Genomic DNA, 22,411 nt, shown 5'->3' on the forward strand with positions numbered 1-22,411 from the left:
GCGGTTTGTTCTTGTGCTGTTCTCATTCTCTCCCTTGCTCCCCCTCCCTCAGAGAACTTGGAGCGCATCCTGGAGATCGCCAAGCTGCGCGCCATTCAGCGGAAGGCCCGCTTCGCCAAGCTGAAGATCTGCGTGTACAAGGAGGAGATGCCGGTGACGCCCTACGAGCGTCCGCTCTTCAACTCCCTGCGCTTCGAGCGCAGCGAGAGCGAGGCCAAGCTGTTCGAGCACCACTGCGAGGTGGACGTGTCCTTCGGACCCTGGGAGGCCGTGGCAGACGTGTACGACCTGCTGCACTGCATTGTCAGCGACCTGGCCACGCGGGCATCAGTGCATTGGGGTGTGTGACAAGCACCTCATCAACCACTACTACTGCAAGAGACCCATCATCTTCTATTTGTATATTATTGCCTTTGTGTAGCCCACTTCAATATACCATACACATACATTCAAAATGGATACAGTACATGGTGATTCAACAACCATAGAATACATTTAAGACTTTATTAAAAATTAGGTGTGAATGAAAAGCTGCACATTACAATGGAACATACTTTTGACAATATGAAACAGTGTGGCTATGAGGTTCCTGAGAGGACCAGATGAAGCACAGTGTGGCTATGAGGTTCCTGAGAGGACCAGATGAAGCACAGTGTGGCTATGAAGTTCCTGAGAGATCAGTTTCCAGAGAGGAATACCACTGGGGGCACTTCCTTTGACTGAAAGGCGAGGGTCTTATTTCCATTCTTACACCTGTGGGGCAAAATTAAACAATGTGTTAAAACAAGAAAGACACCGACAAAGATCATTTTATCTTCATCCTTTACAATGGAGTTTACCATGCTTTGCTGTACACTGGACCCCGAGGTATTACCTCCTATAGCCAAGCCAATCAGAAGTGTTCTACATTACACAGACAGTGTGTGGAATAACTTCTCATAACAAAATGGACCCAGTAAATCTGAAGAGACTGCATTAAAAACAGCAGTGTGCAAATGCATTGGAACACCTAAAAATGTGCCATTTCTATCCTTTATATACCTACCTGCATGAAAACCTCTGGGGGTGACAATTGTTAGAAAATTGTGTGAAAATGTTAGACCACTTTGTTCTTTAATTAGGCATCTTAAAACAACTTCTAAAAAGTCTCCTGCATTTTATCATTTGTGGTGATGTGTTCCTTTTCTCTTACTATTTTAAATGAATTGCATGTGTGGCCTATTCGTCATCAATTAAATCAGACAATCACTAATTTGTCTATTTTGACAATTTTCCAAGATTTTCAGGTCCAGTGGTTTGATTTCATATGCACAACAAAACTACAGAATCAATGGTGTGTTGTAATAAATCTGCACAGTACTGTATCTATAAACACTACTGAAAGCAGTGTGGAAGGTTACCTGCAGTGTCACAGCTGCAGTACTGCTGCAGTGTGGAAGGTTACCTGCAGTGTCACAGCTGCAGTACTGCTGCAGTGTGGAAGGTTACCTGCAGTGTGGAAGGTTACCTGCAGTGTCACAGCTGCAGTACTGCTGCAGTGTGGAAGGTTACCTGCAGTGTCACAGCTGCAGTACTGCTGCAGTGTGGAAGGTTACCTGCAGTGTGGAAGGTTACCTGCAGTGTCACAGCTGCAGTGCTGCTGCAGTGTGGAAGGTTACCTGCAGTGTCACAGCTGCAGTGCTGCTGCAGTGTGGAAGGTTACCTGCAGTGTCACAGCTGCAGTACTGCTGCAGTGTGGAAGGTTACCTGCAGTGTGGAAGGTTACCTGCAGTGTCACAGCTGCAGTGCTGCTGCAGTGTGGAAGGTTACCTGCAGTGTCACAGCTGCAGTGCTGCTGCAGTGTGGAAGGTTACCTGCAGTGTCACAGCTGCAGTGCTGCTGCAGTGTGGAAGGTTACCTGCAGTGTGGAAGGTTACCTGCAGTGTCACAGCTGCAGTGTGGAAGGTTACCTGCAGTGTCACAGCTGCAGTACTGCTGCAGTGTGGAAGGTTACCTGCAGTGTGGAAGGTTACCTGCAGTGCTGCTGCAGTGTGGAAGGTTACCTGCAGTGTCACAGCTGCAGTGCTGCTGCAGTGTGGAAGGTTACCTGCAGTGTGGAAGGTTACCTGCAGTGTCACAGCTGCAGTTTGCTGCAGAGCTCCTGGTCCCTCTGTCTCAGACACTCAATGAAGCCCTCACAGGCCCTGGGTCCCTTCCTCAGCACCATGTCCAGGAGGCTGCGTGCTTTCTCCTTGGTGGTGCGCTGGCCCTCCTGCACCTCCTCTACCTCCCCTGTGTTAAAGATCTTCCTCTCCTGCAGGTCATCCAGCAAGTCAGTCACCACCGCCTTGTTTAAACTCTCCACCAGCCCGGTGCGCAGCCCCCGCAGAGTCTGGTCTGAAACGGAGCAGACAAATCAAAGAGAACGTGAGCCCTGCCATCAGTGTGAGGCCAGCATGAGTGGACTACTCCACACAGAGCTACCTAGTGTGAGGCCAGCATGAGTGGACTACTCCATGCAGAGCTACCACAAAGTGAAGGGAACGAGAGCTGGGTCACTCCAGCTCAAGTGGATCATGGGCGTTGCTTTCACCCAGTTACGTCAATTAAACTAGGCATTTGATATCATCATCAACCACAAATGGAGGAAACCCCTCCGCAGAAATGATTTCAGCAAGGAGCTTCCCTTCACAGCTCTACAACCTGGAGAGCGCCTCAATCCTGACTGAACACCCCCTGCCTGCCACTCAGTCCTGGGCTTCCCTCAAGCAAACACTGCCAGAGTGCAGCGGGCTGGTGGAGGGACCACGACACGTCAAACCCGCAGCTTTGTCTAGAGGAGACTGCCACTAAAGCTGGAATAAAATCACTACTACGCCTCAGCCACAGGAGGCGCTGTTCCATTTGTATTTGTTTATTTAGCAGACGCCTTTATCCAAGGCGACTTACAGAGACTAGGGTGTGTGAACTATGCATCAGCTGCAGAGTCACTTACAATTCCGTCTCACCCGAAAGACGGAGCACAAGGAGGTTAAGTGACTTGCTCAGGGTCACACAGTGAGTCAGTGGCTGAGGTGGGATTTGAACCTGGGACCTCCTGGTTAAAAGCCCTTTTCTTTAACCACTGGACCACACAGCATCCTATATGTGGGGCTTTCTCAATTAATGTCTTACATGTTCTGTGCAATTCCTGATTTAAATAAACTTCGAGAGTAACCTTTAGATTCTATTTGCTATTCAACAAACATTTACTTTTGTGCAAAACAACACTGGAAAAAATTATAATTGAAAGCATAAGAAACTATCAGTTTCAGTAATAATCATGCACATGATCAACATATGGTAGAATAGCCCTTAAGAAATGGTTCTGGCATCTTGAAATTGTTTATGATGCATCACTGGAAGCGACAAACTTAGCAAAGTGCAGTAAAGCCCGGTAATACACAGGTAGGCATGGAAAACCTGATGTATATACTGTAATAACACAAAAGACAGTGAAACAGCAGACAGCCATTTTTTTCCCCCACAAACAATAAATGTAGGCAGAGGACTTAGTGAAACTTCACTTCTACGGTATGAAGTTAGTGAAAAAATATTGTATACTTAGTTTATAACAAGTAAACCTTACCTGCCATCTTCGTGTTGTATCCAATGTAACTCAACTGCAAACGACAACTGGGTGAGTAAAATCAGCCGTTAATGTGATTAATCTTTCTGTACACCTCCTTACTAAACGAACCGCCCGAACCAAAGTGAAAGTAATAAAACATCACTTTCCGGAAGGAAAAATCAGTTTAGGTGCAAAAGGAAGAGACAGAATCGAATAAAGAAAGCCGGGAAATAGATACAGATTGCTTTCATTTTCTTTCTTTTTACGGTATACTAGAATAAGAAATGGAAGCCTTGAAAGGCGAGTAAATGTGGTTTTACGCTGAACTTCAAAGTTTTTCCCTAGAATCGCACCGAGCCGATGTGCTTCTGTGGAGTAATGATTGTGTATCCAGGCGCTGTCAAACACTTCCTTTCACACAATGATTTAAACTTTCGCATTTCATATTTTACTACACCAAAAAGCTGAAAAGCATAGCAATTTTATGTATTTAAAAGATTTTTAAAAACTTTAAAATAACCCTAAAGTTGCACAATATATACCACAGTATAAATTATATTATTAAGATCTACAATTTGCTCAAAACAACGTGGTGTAGCAGTTTGTTAGAAAAATGGTATCGTGTAAAATAAATAAAGTACTTTCTTCAGCTGGTGGTAAACACAATTGAGAATGATCCGTTATATTGCTTAAAATACAAATACATTTACCAATACAGGCTATTAGAGCAGAGATGAGTGGTTTATTTGGCACGGGATAAATAAAATAGTGTATAGCAACACCATTAAAATGTAGTTTATGCTAAAATCGTATGTTATTTGATGTCAAGTACGCTTCCGATTAATAACTTACACGTGAAGTTTGTACCAAAAAAATATTTATTCACTTAACCTAAAAAAAAAAAAAAAGTTATTTACTGTAAATAAAATTGAGATATTGAAACTTCTAGGCGTCGTTGACAGTTTCATTCAAACCCATTATCAAAATCTCAGACAATGGTACACCCACCTGTCCATGGGTCACGCATCTTTTACTCAACTTTTTTTTTCAATTTCAGCTGCCAGACAAAAGCTGATTGGCATTATGGATGAAGTCACACTTAACCAAATACTCGATAATCCACACTACCAACGAGAAGTACGAGCAACTGTGCTGGCTGAAAGGCCTGTACATCAACAAACCAGAAAGTTGCTGGAATTTATAGAAATCTCAGAGCTGAAATCAAATCAGTTCATTGAAATGTTATTTGAAGTGAACTCAGACCTTGCCTCTGAAGTAGGCCTAAAGAAAGCAGATAGGAATCGTCTTTGACAGTTACTCACCCAAAGCTGTTGCTTTAAGACTTTCCCGTTTGTTAAATCACACTTTTTTTTTTTTTTTTTTAAATAAACCAGGAATTTGAACCAGCATAGCGAAAATCTCAACCCTGCAAGGTAAAGTCCACGCAACGCATTTATTTGCTTTTAGATTGTTTCACTCATGAACGTAATGCAAATTATAAACAGGGTGGCTTGTCTGATTGTAAAGCACATTCTTTCACACAAGTTATTGTTTGCATCACAATCCGAGGGTAGAAGTCTGTCTGTGAATCTCTTGTTCATGTTACTGATAGCTCTAAATGACAACCTTTTGTTTGTGTTCATGACTTTTAAAGTTTGAATTTGTTTACAGCGGCCCCTAATCAAGCAGCACCAGACAGTGCCAGCAGATCCCCAAAGGGTAAAGGGACTGTACTGTGTGTGTGTTGCTAGATGTTGTGTGTCCTCTACTTTAATCTATACATATCTTGTACACAATATATTTTAGGACACCATGTTGATGATTTTTATCTATAACGGTGTTAATAGAGCAGTATTTTAGACATTCATTTTGCAGTTGTACTGCATTTTAGTATATTACACTCGGAACGGCAGTAATACTAATATTTGCTCCTAATAACACTTTAGAAATGGTTAACTAGCAATCCGATAGTTCTCCTTGCCAAGTTACAGCCCTGGCCACAGGTTTTGCATCACCCTATAGAAATAACTCATTTTGCGTCATAAAGTCGAATGAAACCCGCTGAATAATGTTACGTTAACTTATTGAATTACATACCGCTTCGTAGTTTTTCCATATACTTAAACTGACAAATGTGACATTCCAAAATCTAACATGAAATACTGTACTACTAGGATGGCTTCCGGTAGATCTCATGATGTAGTTTCTTGGATTACATGATGTTAAATAAAAGATTATGTTCATATAGTTTTTTTTGTATTATGTCTCAATCCTATCATTCTAGATTATGCAAAACTTTTGGCGATAGCTGTGTGCTTTGATTTGTGTTTTTTTACTTCAAATTGGAGATACAACCCATATGCATAAGCTATTGCACTGCCTGTGTTCTGGTATTTAGATCAAGTGGTTTAAACTGCAATGAGATCAAATCAAGGTTAGTTCTTCACTATGCAAGAATCAGACTTGTGATTTTAATGTCAGTTTTAACTCTGTAGGACCTCTGATGATCAGCTACTGCCACAAACAGAGAGCTATGGTGAAGAGGATTGCAGAGGAGCTGAAGGCGAGTTTCCTCCCTACTCTCCTACAAGTTACATTTCACACAAAGGAGGAGTGCTTTGAAATGCAAAGAGTGTTTTTAAACATCCTCATAAAATCGATACATTGTTGTAACAATGGAAACAATCAAACTAACAGACTGAAGGGAGTTTGTAATCCAGGTGCGGTTCACATGCCCCTGTAATCTCTCCAAGTCCATAGATCACAGTACAGATGTGAAATCGAAATACATGTTTTAAAGTCTTGACAGAGAGCAGAAATCTTAAAATGGCTGAAACCAGGTAGAACGAAAAGATTCGAGGTAGTGAAACGTTTGATGAAATCAAGAGAAGCCAGTAGCACCTGCATTTCTACACTTGCAGTACCTTTGTGCAGCACGAAAGAGAAGGTGCAGAGCACTAGTAACAAAGTGTTAGACAAAAACGATGAATGACCCTGCAGTGTATTTTCAGTGACTGTTCTTTGTTGTCTGAATGCTTTCTCATTGTTTAACACTGTTTACAGACCAGAGGGATTCAAGTCTGGATTGATGATGAATTACAATTCAGGATCTGACACAAGAAATATCCAAAACAATAACAAACGCGTGGGCTGTCATAGTATGTTTCTCCAAGGCCTATGAAGAAAGCCAGTGGTGTAAAAGAGGTAAAAACAATCTTGTTTTGCCTTTATCCCCTACTGGGGGTGTGCTTATGTCAAAGCGTTTGTCTGAAGATATGATTCTTTTTAGTACTTCTGTTCATGAGATGAATCTAGATGAGCTGCTTATTCATAGGAGTTCTGGCTTGAGATTACTTGGGCTAATTAGGGACCACAAATATATCCCTCATCCTACAAGATGAGTTCAGTAGTGGTGTCCCACACAGCCGTGGTAAGAAAGGGTTCCTGTGTGAGGTGCCACTGCACATTCATTCAGAAGGAGGGGGCAGGTACATACATGGACTCATTTATAAACCATGCATTCTCCATTTAACCCAGGCCTATGTACTGTAGAGGTTACATGGTTTCTAGTTGTTCTACAGTTTAAGATGCTGAAGCTAAACTTTTTTTATGTGTTGCTCAACAGAGATTGAATTTGCAGCACTCTCCAATAAGAGAATTTTTTTTGAAGATGGAAGAGTTCACACCCCAAGACTGGTTTCAGATGCATATGGGAAGTCGGAAGTACTACAAATTTATAGATGACAGCTTTAACGAAAACATTGGGAGATTCATTGAAATCATCAAGGAAGCAGGTACAGCAAATACACACCACCACAGTTCCCAGTGCTGTGCTGAATTGAGATCACTTCAAGAAAGAAAAAGGGAGTCTAGCCCATTTTAAATGGATCAGATAACTGCTCCAGCAAAATATGTTCCACACTTAACTTCCTATGACCAGTACCTGCTCTGCACACCTGTATTGTCACTGCTTTGTTGCACCCGATAGCCTTGGCCAGCTCATAAACACTGTGTAGCATCGCTCTCCCCAGATGAAGGCAGAGCAGAGCGATCTGTATTAAAGCATAGTTAAGAACAGATATGCATGGTAAATCAGGGGGAGATCATTGCAAACGCACAGTAATCATACTGTAGTCTAGAAAAACTACAACATGGAGCAGTGCAGCTTTCCTGAGGACATGATGATATCACATTCTCTTTGTAAATATTTCTATTGTCTCTTGTATGTACAGCAGCAAGAGAGGCCGATTCTAACCAGGAATAAGAAAGATGACTGAGGGAAGAAGAATTTGAAACTGCAGTGTAATAAAGAATGTTTTAGAATTTTAACCCGAGTCCTGATTATTTTTCTATTAGTAAAAGAAGTACAAGTTAATTTCAACATTAAAGACCCAGGAAACCCACAAACAACGGATTAACTTTCAAATTGAAAGTGATTTGGGGTTCGCTGCATTCCTTCCAATGAAACAAGTGCCTATCCACAAAATAGTTCTTGCTCTTATTGTATTACTTGTATTGTAACGCTTGAAATGTTTTTGCTTACGATTGTAAGTCGCCCTGGATAAGGGCGTCTGCTAAGAAATAAATAATAATAATAATAATAATAATAATAATAATAATAATAGTCTGCACAGGATGAACAGCATGTTACAAAAATAAACTCGATACACAACGTATACAATAAAATTTAAAAACACCCACTCGTCCTCGGTATCCACGTAGACAAATATTGTGTAACAGATACCCGCACAGATACAAATGTATTAACTATAAAAGTGAAACTAACATCCGCGCTTTAGAGGTGTTGTCCAATGATATTTCAGAAATGCAAATTTTTTCCGGGAAAAAAAAGTTTACTTTTGTCTGTTAAAAGGACATTGGACTGAACAGACAGATGCCATAGAAGTCACCAGAAGAACGAGGTGGTCTCTGAGAATACTGTCGATAGCATCCTCGACACAACCCTACATCTGTCACAGAGTTGACATTGCTGAACCGGAATTATTGATGTTATTAGGTTTTACGCTTTAAAAGCGGCATCTTTTCCTGCAAATTTTACCTTCGTTTTCATTTTGGTTTCAGGTTTGTTCTGTTTGGGAATAAAACATGGCAGGTAAGCCAAACTTATTCATAGCTGTATTAAATGTGCAATTCAAAAATATAAGTGTAGCGCACCGGACTGGAATCGTTGCGGTGTGTTTTTCGTGAGTAGGGCAGAGCTCTTGAACTAGTTTTTAAGGGGGGGGGCTCATTAGAAGTTAGCGGGCTAGAAGTCAGCACATTTTAAAGCAATATAATACATATTATATAACGTAATGTTAGGTTGAACAAGGCTTACAAATATTACCATACGACTAGTACTTTAATAGAACGAGGTGTACATTTATAAGGGAGTATAATTACAAACATTTTAAAATGTATGTGACATATTAATACTATAATATATGTAACGCTCACTCCCTGTCTACAGGCGAGGTCGTTCGGGTATCGCAACCGCTGCCACCACCTTTGTTGTCTAGTGAGGTCTGGATATTAGCAATCAAAGAACGGAGAAACCGGGGAGCTCAAAGAATACCAATTTTACACAAGAAATAAAAAACAATGATATTTATTTACTAGTCGAATTAAAATATTTAATTAAATATCTCTCAGTAATTACAAACAGTAGCAGCAGTATAAAGTGACATTGTGAAATCAAAGCTTTAGTAGAACGGGGAGGTTAAATGCGCACAATAAATGTGAGCACACCTAGAAGGGTTTAACAAATAATTAAATAAAGGAACTCCAAACTAAAGTGCTTAATAATAATCAAACTACAAGACATCAAATCAAACTCACACACTCAAAAGAACCTCATAAAACTCAATGTGCAGTAACAAACCAACAACAAAAATAAACACTCAATAATAAATCCACACACTTGCAAAACCCTTGTAGGCTTGCTTGCTTGCTTGCTTGCTTTCTTTCTTTCTTTCTTTCTTTCTTTCTTTCTTTCTTTCTTTCTTTCTTGAGCGGCGCTTAACTCAGCGCTCCCGTTTCGCATCGCAACCTTCTCCTCCCATTTCTCCTATACCTTTATTTCCCCTCCTAACAAGCAACTAATTTACTTGATTAATTAAAATTATCAAGACAATACAAAACAGGTGACAGACATTACATATATACTAGCATATACTATAATATACAGTCTGAGAGCGAGAACTGCGACAATGAGATTGTAAGCAAGGTAATGATGCGACTGACAAAGCGTACAAATGTACACAGAAAAACTGTGCCACTTAAAACAAGTACACTTGTGTCTTTGTTTCTATTCCATCTCTGACACAAAAAATGAAAACTTGAATACATTCAAAACAAACAGATTCGTCCCATGGAAAGTGTTACTAAGTTTTGGTTAATTTCCAACTAATGACATTTAACGTTTTTGACCAAACTGTTAATCTCCTTTGCATGGTATACATTTTAAGGAAAAAAAAAGAAAAACATGAATGTACACACATTAAACTGGCATTTCTTTACAATATATATTTTCAATTAATGTATAATGAAAAATAAATAAAACAAACAATGTTCTCCTCTTCATTCATTAAAATTGTCATTTGAATACCTGATGTCAGTGCGAGTATACAATACGAAAAACTTTACATATATATATATATATATATATTTCAGAGCAAATGAACGAAAGGAAGTACAGTACTGTAAGAACAAAAGAAAACACAAGCTTCCTGTTCCTCAGAAGTCCATGCATTTATCGAGCGAGTTTATAAGTTACTCAGTAAAATTGCTACAACAATAGTAGCGACATATAAGGGCGAAAAAATGCTTTTCGTCAAAGTGACGTTTTGTGATGCCATAGCCTAATTTGCATGTGTCGCTACGTTTTCAGGTTTTTTGCAAGACATATACTCGCTAGATGATTTTCCATATTTTTTTTTACTCGCTTGCTAGTTTAGCGAGTATACATTCTAACGAGTTAAGCTCTTAAAAAAAAAATCAATGACCATGTTTTCACATATGCAGTTCACAAACCAACAATAAAATGTGCAGCGAGTGTCAAAAATGATGTAAATAAGTTACAAAGGTAAAGTTTAGAAGTCCTCCAATTTTGTATACTACTGAACTGCAAAAGCAGAAAAAAAAACTAATAAACATTACAGCTTTGCCATTAATATAGTTAGCCTATCACCTTGACATTTCTTATATATTATACAGTGAGTATTTAAGCATAGACCTACCTACCCCTTTGAGACTATTGATGTTATACTGTAGACCAAAACACTACGTCTTCCCCTTTACATAGCTGTATTAGGATTCTGTAAATAAAAGTTCAGATTTGTCACTGTTCAATAAAAAGGAAACACTTTAAGTGTGATGTGCAGTTATCATATTAAAGATACAGTGACATACAAACAATAGTGTTACCAGCTGACCCAAAGAGCTGCAGTCAGCTCTTTGTGATAGTTGTGAAAGCGCTCCACTCACCTGTGCAGCTCATATGGTGTTGGGTGAGTCTCTCTGAGGTCATTCTGGCAGGTATGTTGATAACAAACTCTTTTATGGATGTGTTTGTTAAGAGTATCTGTTTTATTAGAAAGTACAGCATGCTTATCCCCCTCATGTTTACAAGTCCTTCAGTCTGTGACGAGAGCCCCTCTCATTGTCCCTGGGGAGACTTTGTTCTCAAAAGTACCCCAGTCTAGTTATTAATTAACTCCAGGGTTTGGATCTGTTTGTTTGATGGATGAATTTCTTATGATACTGTTTTCAGATAAGAGGCTGTTTGAGGTTCGGACTAAGTTCATTGAGGGTGTGAACGTTGCAATAATCCAAGACCTGCTGGATGACATGCAGCATGTGAAGGTGCTGAACGATGGCGAGGTGGAGGACGTGAAGGAGGGGCAGACCCGCACCAAGGACAAAGCCCGCTGCCTGATCGACATGGTGAGGAAGAAGGGGGCTGCAGCCAGCGAGAAGTTCATCTCCAGAATCAAAGAGAGGGACCCCAGCCTCTACCACACACTCCAGCTTGACTCACAACCAGGTGGCTAACAAGAATCATCCTCACTCCTACAGTAGGACCATAATCACAAAGCTTTCAGAGAGTGTAGCTAACACAGCACAATAATTCCATCCATCTTATCTGGACTGGACGTTAGCTATATATGTCTCAGATGTGGAGTTTTGAAAGAAACACGTGTTATAGCAAGCGTGTATTTTCATTTGAAAACATCTTGTACTACACTGTGTTAAAGAAAGTTCTCAGTTGCCATGCCTTGCTCTCAAGAAATGTGTTACACTTGCACTTCCTAGGTCATTTCACCTCAGCATTGTCTCCTCATGCTACTGGCACAAGCACAGCAGTCAACAGAGGAAGCTGCTGATTGGTTAATGAAAGGAAAGAAGCCAGTGAAGGGGTGGGGATCATTTTACTCTCCAGGTGAAATTACCAAGGAAGTGCCACATTATCTGAAAGCATGGCTTGCAAACACATTTCTTCGATCTAGTATAGCACCAGATATCATGTTTTAAAATGAAAGCTGTTTCAGTCTTTACTATTAGCCTAATTAGAGGAAGTGAAAGTAAGGTGTGAAAAACATAAAACTACTGTATGGTAAACTGTGTTGAACTAGGACACAGCGCTGTACAAGCACAGTATTAGTGTAAAATGACCATGGTAACTTTTACTAATGTGTTGTATTGTCTTCTTTCTTTTTAAACAGCACCTTCAAATATCACGCAACCTGCCGCTGATTTCAAAGGTAGGAGTATCCCATCTTTCCAAACCTAAATAAAAACACATTACAGTTAAGAAAACAAGGAGTCCTCATGGAAAGCCTCCAGTTCTAATGAGGGTTTCTAACCTTGCAGCTCAGCAGCCGAGCGTTCCCCAGCAAGAGAGCCGCCCGGCCGGGCCAGTGCCTTGGGTGATACCCTCCACTGCAGAGTTTGTCACTCACACCCAGCAGACGGAGGCTGATTCGGTATGTACAGCACTGTCCACACTGGGCCCTGTCTCACACCCAGCAGACGGAGGCTGATTCGGTATGTACAGCACTGTCCACACTGGGCCCTGTCTCACACCCAGCAGACGGAGGCTGATTCGGTATGTACAGCACTGTCCACACTGGGCCCTGTCTCACACCCAGCAGACGGAGGCTGATTCGGTATGTACAGCACTGTCCACACTGGGCCTTGTCTCACACTCAGCAGACGGAGGCTGGTTCGGTACAGCACTGTCCACACTGGGCCATGTCCACAAAACTATAAAAGGTTGTGTGCCTAGTTACTAATCGCTGAAATAACCTGTAGCTTGAGGAAAGTTGAAAGGATCGGGGACCCGCTTTCATGGATGCCCTCTGACACTGCTGTGAAATCTATGGCTTTATTGATCAGTCACTAATTAGATGAAAATGGAAGTATTTTTGCTTGAAATAATCATGGACATAGTGGACTTTACACCGGGCAGAATCCTTTCTTAATTACTTTCACTGGGACTCTATGAGTAACACCTGTGTTATTCCAGGAATGGTTCAAAGTCTGTTGTTAAAAACTGTTCTATATATTGTGACAGAGCGCAGGGTAAACTCCTGAATGGACGCTGTGTCAGGGCTGGGATTTTGGTTGGGCTATGTCCGATACAAAATGGTGGACATGAAAAAAGGCCTACAAGGCACAAAATGGTCGCCATAGCAGACTACATGTCCCATAACCCTTTGCAGGTGCTCCAGGGCGCGACCCAGCACACCTGCAAATAATAATTAACAGCCCTTTATAAGAGGTAGCTTACACACTCCAAGACAAGCAGGAGAGGACTGTGGAAAATGTTAAATCATGTTAGGGAAACCTGTGTATGAACTGTTGCTTGTGTACGATTTACCTGTTTGGGTTCTGAAACCTGGATTTGTGTGAGTTCCCGATTACTGGTAATGGACTTTTGGAACAGACATAGGATTATGAGTATTGAACTGTGGACTGAATTAAAGATACAGGCGCTGTCCAATGTGTTGTCCCCGTGGAATATTATGACAAGTCCAAACCAAGAAGAGGGTCAGTTTGTCACATGATATATATCTCTATATATCTATGTATGGCTGTATTTTAAGGGCTGTTTTTTTGTTTATTAACTGTTAATAAACAGCTAATAAACATGTTAATGTACATAATTTATTTTCTGTTAACTGTTAGTTAATAATATATAATAGGCCAGCTAAAACTGCAAACACCAGAGCCCTATGGATGATCAATCAAACACCAGAGCCCTATGGATGATCAATCAAACACCAGAGCCCTATGGGCGATTGTGGCAATGTGCTCCGCCCCTGTGTGCGTTTCTGTGTTGTATGTTGCGTGTGCTTTGTTAATGTTGGTGTATTGTAGTTGGTACACGGGATATAAACGGGTCTGTGTTTCACGTGTGATTTAAAATGTAATTGTATTTAGGCACGGGATTGCACATCACTTCACGTGCATTTAAAGTATTTAATATGTGAGCACGAGGTTGCACGTAATTAATTCACGTGCTGGGATTCAAGTGAATAATTAATTAGTAATTGAATCCCGGCACAACAGTATATATAGATGCACGTTTCTTTCACTCGGGGTTGGGTGTGTTCGGTGAGTGGAGAACGGGATTGGAGACGGAGGTAAAGAGAATCATAGTAATAATCGTTAAAAGAAGCTCACCGTGTTTTGTCTGTTTGGTCCGTTTTGTTCGTCTCTTTATTTTGGCGACGTGTGCCGTGTCCTGTTTTACTTTGTTAATAAACGCTGAGTGCTACCATTTGCACTCAGCTTCTCATCACCACCGTCTGTCTGTGTGTTTATCTCTCTGGTCTGAGTTCCTCCCTGCAGCCAGCCTGTCACAGCTATCAATCAAACACCAGAGCCCTATGGATGATCAGTACCCAGTCGATCATATGCTTAAAATCGGTTCAAATTGTTACTGCAGTAATGTTTAGCAAATTAAATCAGGTTTTTATTAACCTTAAACCTAACCCAAAAGTTTGTTTGTTAACAGTTAATAAACTACAGCTGGAGGATGGCTCTTCTGACCCATTCTGTTGTTGTTTCATCAGATTTACAAGATACAGGACAAGGCTAGCAGGCAGCGCCTGGCTCTGATTATCAACAACATTGAGTTTGAGAAGGCAGAGCTGAAGAGGAACGGGGCGCAGCAGGACCAGGAGCAGATGAAGAAGCTGCTGGAAGAGCTGGGCTACAGTGTGGAGCTGCACAACGACCAGTCTGCACAGGTACCACCGTCCGCCTTTAGCGTGCACTCAGTCAATGTAACTGATGGAGGATCTGAATGCAGGCACTGTTCAAATAATGACTGACGTGTCCAAGGTTATGATAATCTAACATCCAGCAGTGCATGTTAGTCTCTAGTTTATTTCAAGTTGTAACTCAGCAAGGTTCATATTTCAAGACTCAAAGCAGATGTTATTTAAAGGCTTGGTTAGCACATCTGTAAGAAGCCCCAGTCCCTATGCAGAGCAGTGAGTTGAGGTGTCAGTGAGATCACAGCGTTGGTGACTAGGTCCTGTCTGTGTGCTTGTAGGAGATGGAGTCGACCCTCAGACACTTCTCTCAGCGAGAGGAGCACACCAAGTCGGACAGCACCTTTGTGGTGCTCATGTCCCATGGGGTTCGGGACGGGATCTGCGGGAAACTCAGCCAAGACGAGAAGACAGACATTCTCAAGACCGACAAAATCTTCGACATCTTCAACACCAAGAACTGTGCTGGGCTGAGGGGCAAACCCAAAGTGATCATCATCCAGGCCTGTAGAGGAGGTAAGACCGGGCTCCAAACCAGCTCCATACCGCTTTGTTTAACCAGCTCCAAACCAGCTCCATACCGCTTTGTTTAACCAGCCCCAAACCAGCTCCATACCGCTTTGTTTAACCAGCTCCAAACCAGCTCCATACCGCTTTGTTTAACTAGCCCCAAACCAGCTCCATAGCGCTTTGTTTAACCAGCCCCAATACCGGGCTCCAAACCAGCTCCATAGCGCTTTGTTTAACCAGCCCCAATACCGGGCTCCAAACCAGCTCTATACCGCTTTGTTTAACCAGCCCCAATACCGGGCTCCAAACCAGCTCCATACCGCTTTGTTTAACTAGCCCCAATACCGGGCTCCAAACCAGCTCCATACCACTTTGTTTAACCAGCCCCAAACCAACTCTATATCGCTTTGTTTAACCAGCCCCAATACCGGGCTCCAAACCAGCTCCATACCGCTTTGTTTAACCAGCTCCAAACCAGCTCCATACCGCTTTGTTTAACTAGCCCCAATACCGGGCTCCAAACCAGCTCCATACCACTTTGTTTAACCAGCCCCAAACCAACTCTATACCACTTTGTTTAACCAGCCCCAAACCAACTCTATATCGCTTTGTTTAACCAGCCCCAATACCGGGCTCCAAACCAGCTCCATAACGCTTTGTTTAACCAGCTCCAAACCAGCTCCATACCGCTTTGTTTAACTAGCCCCAATACCGGGCTCCAAACCAGCTCCATACCACTTTGTTTAACCAGCCCCAAACCAGCTCCATAGCGCTTTGTTTAACCAGCCCCAGTACTGGGCTCCAAACCAGCTCCATACCGCTTTGTTTAACTAGCTCCAAACCAGCTCCATACCGTTTTGTTTAACCAGCCTCAATCAAGATCTCTGCAACTGCCCAAAACCAATCTTCCTGTGTGATGATGTGTTCTTACCTTTTACACTGAGATATTTATATATTTGGCCAGTTGTATACTGTACAGCTATGGCCAAAGGTTTTTCATCAACCTATGGAATTAACACGTTGCTTCATAAATTCGAATGAAACCTGCTGAATAATGTTACGTTACCATATTGAATTACATACCACTTTGTAGTTTTCCATAAACTTAACGAAAAACTGACAAAAAGAGTGACATTTCAAAATCTAACATTAAATACTGTACTACTATTATGGCTTCCAGTAGACTTTTGCAATACAGTTTCGTAGCTTCTCTGATTACATGATAAATAATAAATCTAAATTATGTTCATATACAATTATTTATTTTTGATGATGCAAGACTTTTGTCCATAGCTGTATACTTCTGCTATAAGGCACGACAGGGTGTGTGTTGTTGTGAGGTGTAGCGATCTTAAAGCAGCCACTCTATTCTCGTGGGGTGGGTGTTCGCTTGTGTTGAAAAGCACCCAATACTCTACATTTAATATCTTCCAAACATGAACTACATCCTAAATACTATTATCCTGCATAAAGATTTTGATATTTTTTATTCAGGAATAATTGTTTGTTAAGCTAACCCCTGCTCTCTCGCTCTGTATTTGCAGGAGGGGATGGCCATGCTTGGGTTAGTGACTCCATAGTGGCCCCTGAGCCCATACAAGACTCATTGGAAGATGATTGCCGGAGGAAGGAGCACAAGGAGAAAGACTTCATTTGTTTCTGTTCCAGCACTCCAGGTGGGAGACCGGACCTACAGAGGCAGCCTGGAATGTTTAGTGCAGCTCAGGTTTACTGCTGTATGGTCATGCTATAACAGTGATTTTCCATGGCCAACCATGTTCGCTATTTACACTGCATCAGAAAAGGGACTGCATCAGCATTAGGTAGCGCATGCATTGTTGTCACTGATAACAGATAAAAACATTTAAAGAAATGGGTGGATAGCAGTATTCTTTTAGAGAAGTTACTATTGAAAAAATACTAATGGGATATTTTATTACTGTCATTGGTATGCCAAAATATACAATGTGTGTTCCAATTCCCCCAGTGGCATATAGCATGCTTCCACAGTGTTACAGTGTAACATTTAACATGCCAATGGCTTTATTTTCAGACACTAAATCAATGAGACATCCGGTTAAAGGTACAATCTTTATCCAGCGGTTGGTGGAGACTTTCTGCAAGAACGCCTGTCGGGACCACATTGAGGAGCTTTTCATTAAGGTCCGTCTGTTGCATATGAAACCTGAACATTGGTTTTGTTGGTTGTGAAAAAGAAAAATCACAATGCTATTGTGTGCATGTTTTGTTGTGGTTATAGGGTGGAATATCTGATCATATAGTTTCAAACCAATTTGCCTAATCATGCATCAGTTTTGGAGAGAGGTCTGGAGTCTGGAGGTATGGAGTGAGTTGCACTTGTGTCACTCTTGCATTGATCAAGTGGACCAAATTCTGTTTCTTCCATTTGTAGGATATAACAATGGTTCAGGGGCTTTGCAGTAAAATATACTGAATTGACAGAAAAGTAACTCATGTTGGTCTACTTGAGCTAGAATGACCCTTACTGTAATTGTCAGGAAACTTTAATTATTATCTTTTATTAAATGTATTTATTTGATGTCATGTATGCAGATATGTTTTGGTTTATTTATATTTGTATTTTAAGATATACTGTACACTCAATTATAATTATTTATTTTTTAGGTTCAAAGAACTTTCCAGGATTTTCAACTGCAAATGCCCACACGAGAGAGAACCACCCTTCTGAAGAAATTCTACCTCTTTCCAGGGAACTGACAATGCAGAACATGCTCTACCACCTGCTCTGTCTCTTAAAAAGTATACATGTGGCTCTGACACATTTTTTTTTAACAGTATTCCCTTCCATTTTTTTAAAATCTGAAAATAAAATGTAAGGGGATTTTTAAACTGTCATGACCTAATTTCATTTACAGAGATTTCAGTTTCTTTTATATGTATTTTAAAATCACTTAAACAGTACAATCAATGGGCCCTTACATATTTAGATAAATCTTTAGAACCATTCACGAAACTGTGCTAAAACTCGATCATTCAAGAACACAGGTTCTTCAGAGCATCAGAATGGAGGTCTTTATGAGGCTTCTTTGCATAACTAAGGCTGTATTTTATGTTTGCCATAATGTCCTCAAACTTTGCATAGACATTGCGTTCCCATAACTAGAATTGAAAATATTAAATATTAATTTAATAAGTATATGAAGTCATTTTCTGGAGCAAACCAAATGCACACTTTAAAACTATGTACTTATAAAAAGAGCCCCAGTGGTCTCAATACATAAAATAGTACCCTCAATCCTGTAGAGATCCAAAATATACCAGCAAAACAAAACGTGCCACACAACAGCACTAACAGAATTCTCATTGGATTTTCTGGAGCTATGTTTTTCCACCAGACTTGCAGGCTGAGACTCCATCCGTAATGCACAGATTCAACAACATACCTTCAAATCTGCAGCACCTCCGTAGCACCAGACCTGTATTTAATGCTCCTCTGGATATTGTATTGTAAAACCAAAGCTTCATACAAAAAGGACTATTAGTTGTGAAGCTTGCCCCAACAGCCTGCCATAAATTTGGTTGAAGTTTTTTTTTTCATAAAGTGAAACCGTACAAAGGTGTATCTCTCATTTGTACATTTCAGCAACCTCAATTCATTTTCATGAACTAAGAAGCACGAGTCGTGTTACAGCAAACCAGCAATCCGTTGTCCAGGGCTTGACCTGCGCCCGACACATCATGCATAAAATATACAGTACGATCTCTCTGTATGCTAGGATTATTGAACATAACCAATCGTGGGGGAAAAAAGGCCTATTCCTGACAGGGAACTAGCCTAATTTTACATTCTTATCATAACAAATAAACAAACAATTCTACTTTCAAAGTTTTATTAATTAACAGCGATTTGCTTAAATATAAAATGCTAAGTTATAGCAGAACGTCATCTTGAAATACACTGAGCGCTGTCACCTGGGTACCATCATCGCCAGGCTCTTCTCATTCTTTCCTCATCTTCATTGTCAGCAGCTTTGTTAATCAAATCATCGACGGCTCTCTTCATCCTCTCATACGCGACACTCTCAGCAGCTGCTGTCTTCGTCTTTTCTTCCTCTTTGGTGTTGTCAGCTGTTTTCTTCTGATGTTTTTTCATCTTGCAACCATTGGCTTTGTTATGATGTACTTTTTGCTTCTTTTCAATGGCTCTTATCAACCTATCTTTAAAATTGGCCCCACCAGCGATATTCACCCTATTGTTATCAGAATCCTCATGAGCTCTTATCTTTCTTTTTGAACCTTCAGCACTGGCTCGATACAGATTGTCTTCATCGTCTGGACTGTTTTCAACAGAAGGCTTCATTGTCTCTTTCATCTTGACTTTATTCATCCTCTCATCATCTGAAATATCTTCACTGTCGCTGCTCATATTCTCATCAACGCTGGCCTCAGCAGCTTGATCAATCCTGTCTGTAGCAACGTGACCGACTGCTCTCTTTATCTTTTCATCTTTTCTGCGCTCGCTGGCCTCCATCCCTTTATAATCATCATCATCATCATCATCTAAAGCTCTCCTCTCCTCGTTAACGTCTCCCATCATCTCCATTTCACTGCTTCTTCTCATCCTCTCATAATAGTCCTCAACACCTCTCTCTATACGATCCTTCATCTCAACAGCTGAAACCAGCATCGCTACAAAAGAAAATATGAAATGAATGATAAAATGATGTTCAAGCATGAGCTATATACTTTTAGAACACAAAGGATGAGGAATCCTGGGACGATCAGAGTTGAGTGAAGTTATAACAGGTCTGAACATCAATGTACTCTTGTTCTATGGCAGAATGAGTGGTGGTTGTCTTCATGAGTGTAAACAGCACTTCATGGAGTGCATTCTACAGCATACACTCAGGAGGAAAAGCTTTTAGAACTTCACATGCAGTATTCTGTTTGTAGCCCCTTCATCACAATGTTTTAATTTAATTTTTAGAAATTTTAAAACAGTTCGGAGTTTGAAAATATATGCATTATAAAATAGATACATAGATAGGAAACTTAACATGGTATAATGATTCACACAGTGAATAAAAGCTCAGTTTGGAACAGTGCTATCGCCCAGTCAGTCTGTTGTTGGATTTGAATGAATAAAAGAGATCTGAAAAAAATTAAAAAGATCAATTCTGTCGGTCGGAGTACAAGAACGATATCCATCGCTAGATCATTCGAAGCTTTAACAGGTAAGAACATTTATTGTAGCGCCTTGGTAATTAAGCAAACTTAAAATGTACATTTTAAAGCAAAAAACAAAAACCAACAACTTATGAATGACCAAATCTGTTCAGATGAGAATTTTAAAAACTGCCAACATGTACAAAAGGAACACAGACTTAGCAATAATGAGACAATTAGCAGTGATTGATTATTTAAAAAATCAATTAAACAGGAACAAAGCCTGTGTGTTGACAGGTTGTGTTATGTGTATGGTGGCAGATGGAGTCTATGGATGTGTGGAAATGGGTAGATGCAGAAGTCCAGGTATTTACTCTTGGGAACCTTTGACTCATGTTGTGTTATTGCAGTTTGTGTAAGTCTGCTTGAATTTCCAACAGGAAGAGCCTCTCTCCTAAGACCCCACATTCCAATATATTTCACTTGTGATTGTCATACCTGTGAACAGCAGCATCTGGAATCCCAGCAGGATGGAGAGCCCCTTCATATCTGCAGATCTAATGAAAAAGAAACATGGCATTTCAAAATCAAACGCAAAACAGCAATTTGCAAGTGTCAAATGTCATTCAGTTATGTGTAAAACAGCACAGCCAAGGCAAGTACCCCACGTATAATATGAAATATATGAACCTATAATATTGCATTCATCGTGTCTTTAAAATATCTATAAAATACTCTATGTAGGATAATTGAATCTAAACAACATTTGGAATAGTGCAATATAATGTAGGCCTCTTTTAAATAATGCAACATTCTAATCCCCAGCGTTTTCTTACCATTTTTAGTTTAACTAAATAAACTAATCGTTCGTTTGTTCGTTTCTGAATACTTTATCTGGCTGTCGTTAAATGCCAGGAATCGTGTCTGAATGTAAAAGCACACCATGTGATTAAAAGCGCCCACGGTTTTCTAAGAGAAGTGTGCTGCACTGAGATTGCATTTACAGCCTGTCAGTCCATCTCTCTTCGTTTGCATTGGCAGGTTTGTAGCAAGAAATACGGTAGGTTTGTGGCATACATATTCTGAGGAAAGTGCTCACAATTGAAACTGGAGGGCCAGCTAACAGAACCGAAGTGTGTTAACATTTTAATCATGTTACTCACTTTTTTTTCCCTGCGAGTTTCTTGAGTTTGGTTCTTCTACTGGAAACAATGACAGTTGTTGTCTCGAATGACAGTTACAAACTCGCGATGTGATTATTTTTAAATTGCCAACTTGTTATGTAAACGTCATAATGCGCATTAAGCTACGTTTCACCTGCTGTTGAAGATTCCAAAAGCTAACGTGATGAAGCATTAGGAGTGTATATTCCAAAAATATTCAAATAAGAACACCGTAAAGACGTCACTGTCTTTAACATCTGTGAATTTCAGTGAAGTCCATTATTACTTTGATCTAAATCCCAACGGCCAGAGTGTGTATAACTGTATAACGTCAGCGCTCCTATGAAGGGAAGCCGTTTTCCATTACCAATCCACATGTGTAGCATCTTTGGTCATTGCAACGTGCCATTTTTATATCAATTTCTATTGAACAACTGTGGCAAACGAGTGAAGGTAATATCATGAATCTAAAGGTAAAAGGGGTTCTTTGTGACTGAATTATGACTGCCCCTGTTTTATGGTTATATTCCATCACATTTCAGTTAGCAAAAGTGTCAAAGAATGTGCAAACATTTTAAAAACCCCTCGTTTATAAACCACGTACACCACTGCCCTGGAAGGTTTTCCTGTTGCCTGTATTTTTGATTACCATTGTCTTCATGTGTGTCATGACATTAATTTTAGTACCTTCTTCAGTGATGCTTGGATTCTGCAGTTGT

General features: G+C 40.5%; 3 protein-coding genes across 4 annotated transcripts; 1 reads left to right on the plus strand and 2 right to left on the minus strand.

The window, feature by feature from the left end:
* Positions 1–490: 490 nt before the first annotated feature.
* LOC131701741 (caspase-1-like) lies at positions 491–11,223 on the minus strand. Of its 2 annotated transcripts, none has more exons than XM_059001503.1 (3): positions 11,075–11,223; positions 2,106–2,376; positions 491–753 (listed from the first exon to the last, which is right to left on the minus strand). In XM_059001503.1, the coding sequence occupies exons 1-2, from the start codon at positions 11,208–11,210 to the stop codon at positions 2,114–2,116; spliced, it is 399 nt and encodes a 132-aa protein (XP_058857486.1). In that variant the 5' UTR covers positions 11,211–11,223; the 3' UTR covers positions 491–753; positions 2,106–2,113. The 2 variants fall into 2 exon arrangements, with proteins under 2 accessions (XP_058857486.1, XP_058857487.1); XM_059001504.1 differs by lacking the exon at positions 11,075–11,223 and adding an exon at positions 3,608–3,934.
* On the plus strand, positions 8,451–18,456 carry LOC117430514 (caspase-1-like). The gene is made up of 9 exons (XM_059001502.1): positions 8,451–8,702; positions 11,361–11,633; positions 12,313–12,351; positions 12,461–12,573; positions 14,668–14,844; positions 15,153–15,387; positions 16,926–17,057; positions 17,435–17,544; positions 18,028–18,456. Exons 1-9 carry the CDS (start codon positions 8,696–8,698, stop codon positions 18,118–18,120), a joined length of 1,179 nt encoding a protein of 392 aa, XP_058857485.1. The 5' UTR covers positions 8,451–8,695; the 3' UTR covers positions 18,121–18,456.
* Positions 18,457–19,334: 878 nt separating this feature from the next.
* On the minus strand, positions 19,335–21,080 carry LOC131701776 (uncharacterized). Its single transcript, XM_059001666.1, has 2 exons — positions 21,028–21,080; positions 19,335–20,052 (listed from the first exon to the last, which is right to left on the minus strand). Exons 1-2 carry the CDS (start codon positions 21,074–21,076, stop codon positions 19,346–19,348), a joined length of 756 nt encoding a protein of 251 aa, XP_058857649.1. The 5' UTR covers positions 21,077–21,080; the 3' UTR covers positions 19,335–19,345.
* Between the last annotated feature and the right edge of the window lie 1,331 nt (positions 21,081–22,411).

The sequence above is a fragment of the Acipenser ruthenus genome, chromosome 26, assembly GCF_902713425.1.
Source record: "Acipenser ruthenus chromosome 26, fAciRut3.2 maternal haplotype, whole genome shotgun sequence".
NCBI classification, from domain to species: domain Eukaryota; kingdom Metazoa; phylum Chordata; class Actinopteri; order Acipenseriformes; family Acipenseridae; genus Acipenser; species Acipenser ruthenus.

Excerpts from the sequence above, each read along its gene's own strand:
- LOC117430514 (XM_059001502.1), top strand. Across the intron at positions 12,574-14,667 it reads AGCAGACGGAGGCTGATTCG|ATTTACAAGATACAGGACAA; the intron begins GTATGTACAGCA and ends TTGTTTCATCAG. Across the intron at positions 14,845-15,152 it reads ACAACGACCAGTCTGCACAG|GAGATGGAGTCGACCCTCAG; the intron begins GTACCACCGTCC and ends GTGTGCTTGTAG.
- LOC131701741 (XM_059001503.1), bottom strand. The coding sequence starts at position 11,210 with ATGAGGGGGATAAGCATGCTGTACTTTCTAATAAAACAGATACTCTTA. Across the intron at positions 2,377-11,074 it reads ACACCATATGAGCTGCACAG|ACCAGACTCTGCGGGGGCTG; the intron begins GTGAGTGGAGCG and ends GCTCCGTTTCAG.
- LOC131701776 (XM_059001666.1), bottom strand. The coding sequence starts at position 21,076 with ATGAAGGGGCTCTCCATCCTGCTGGGATTCCAGATGCTGCTGTTCACA. Across the intron at positions 20,053-21,027 it reads CCAGATGCTGCTGTTCACAG|CGATGCTGGTTTCAGCTGTT; the intron begins GTATGACAATCA and ends TTTCTTTTGTAG.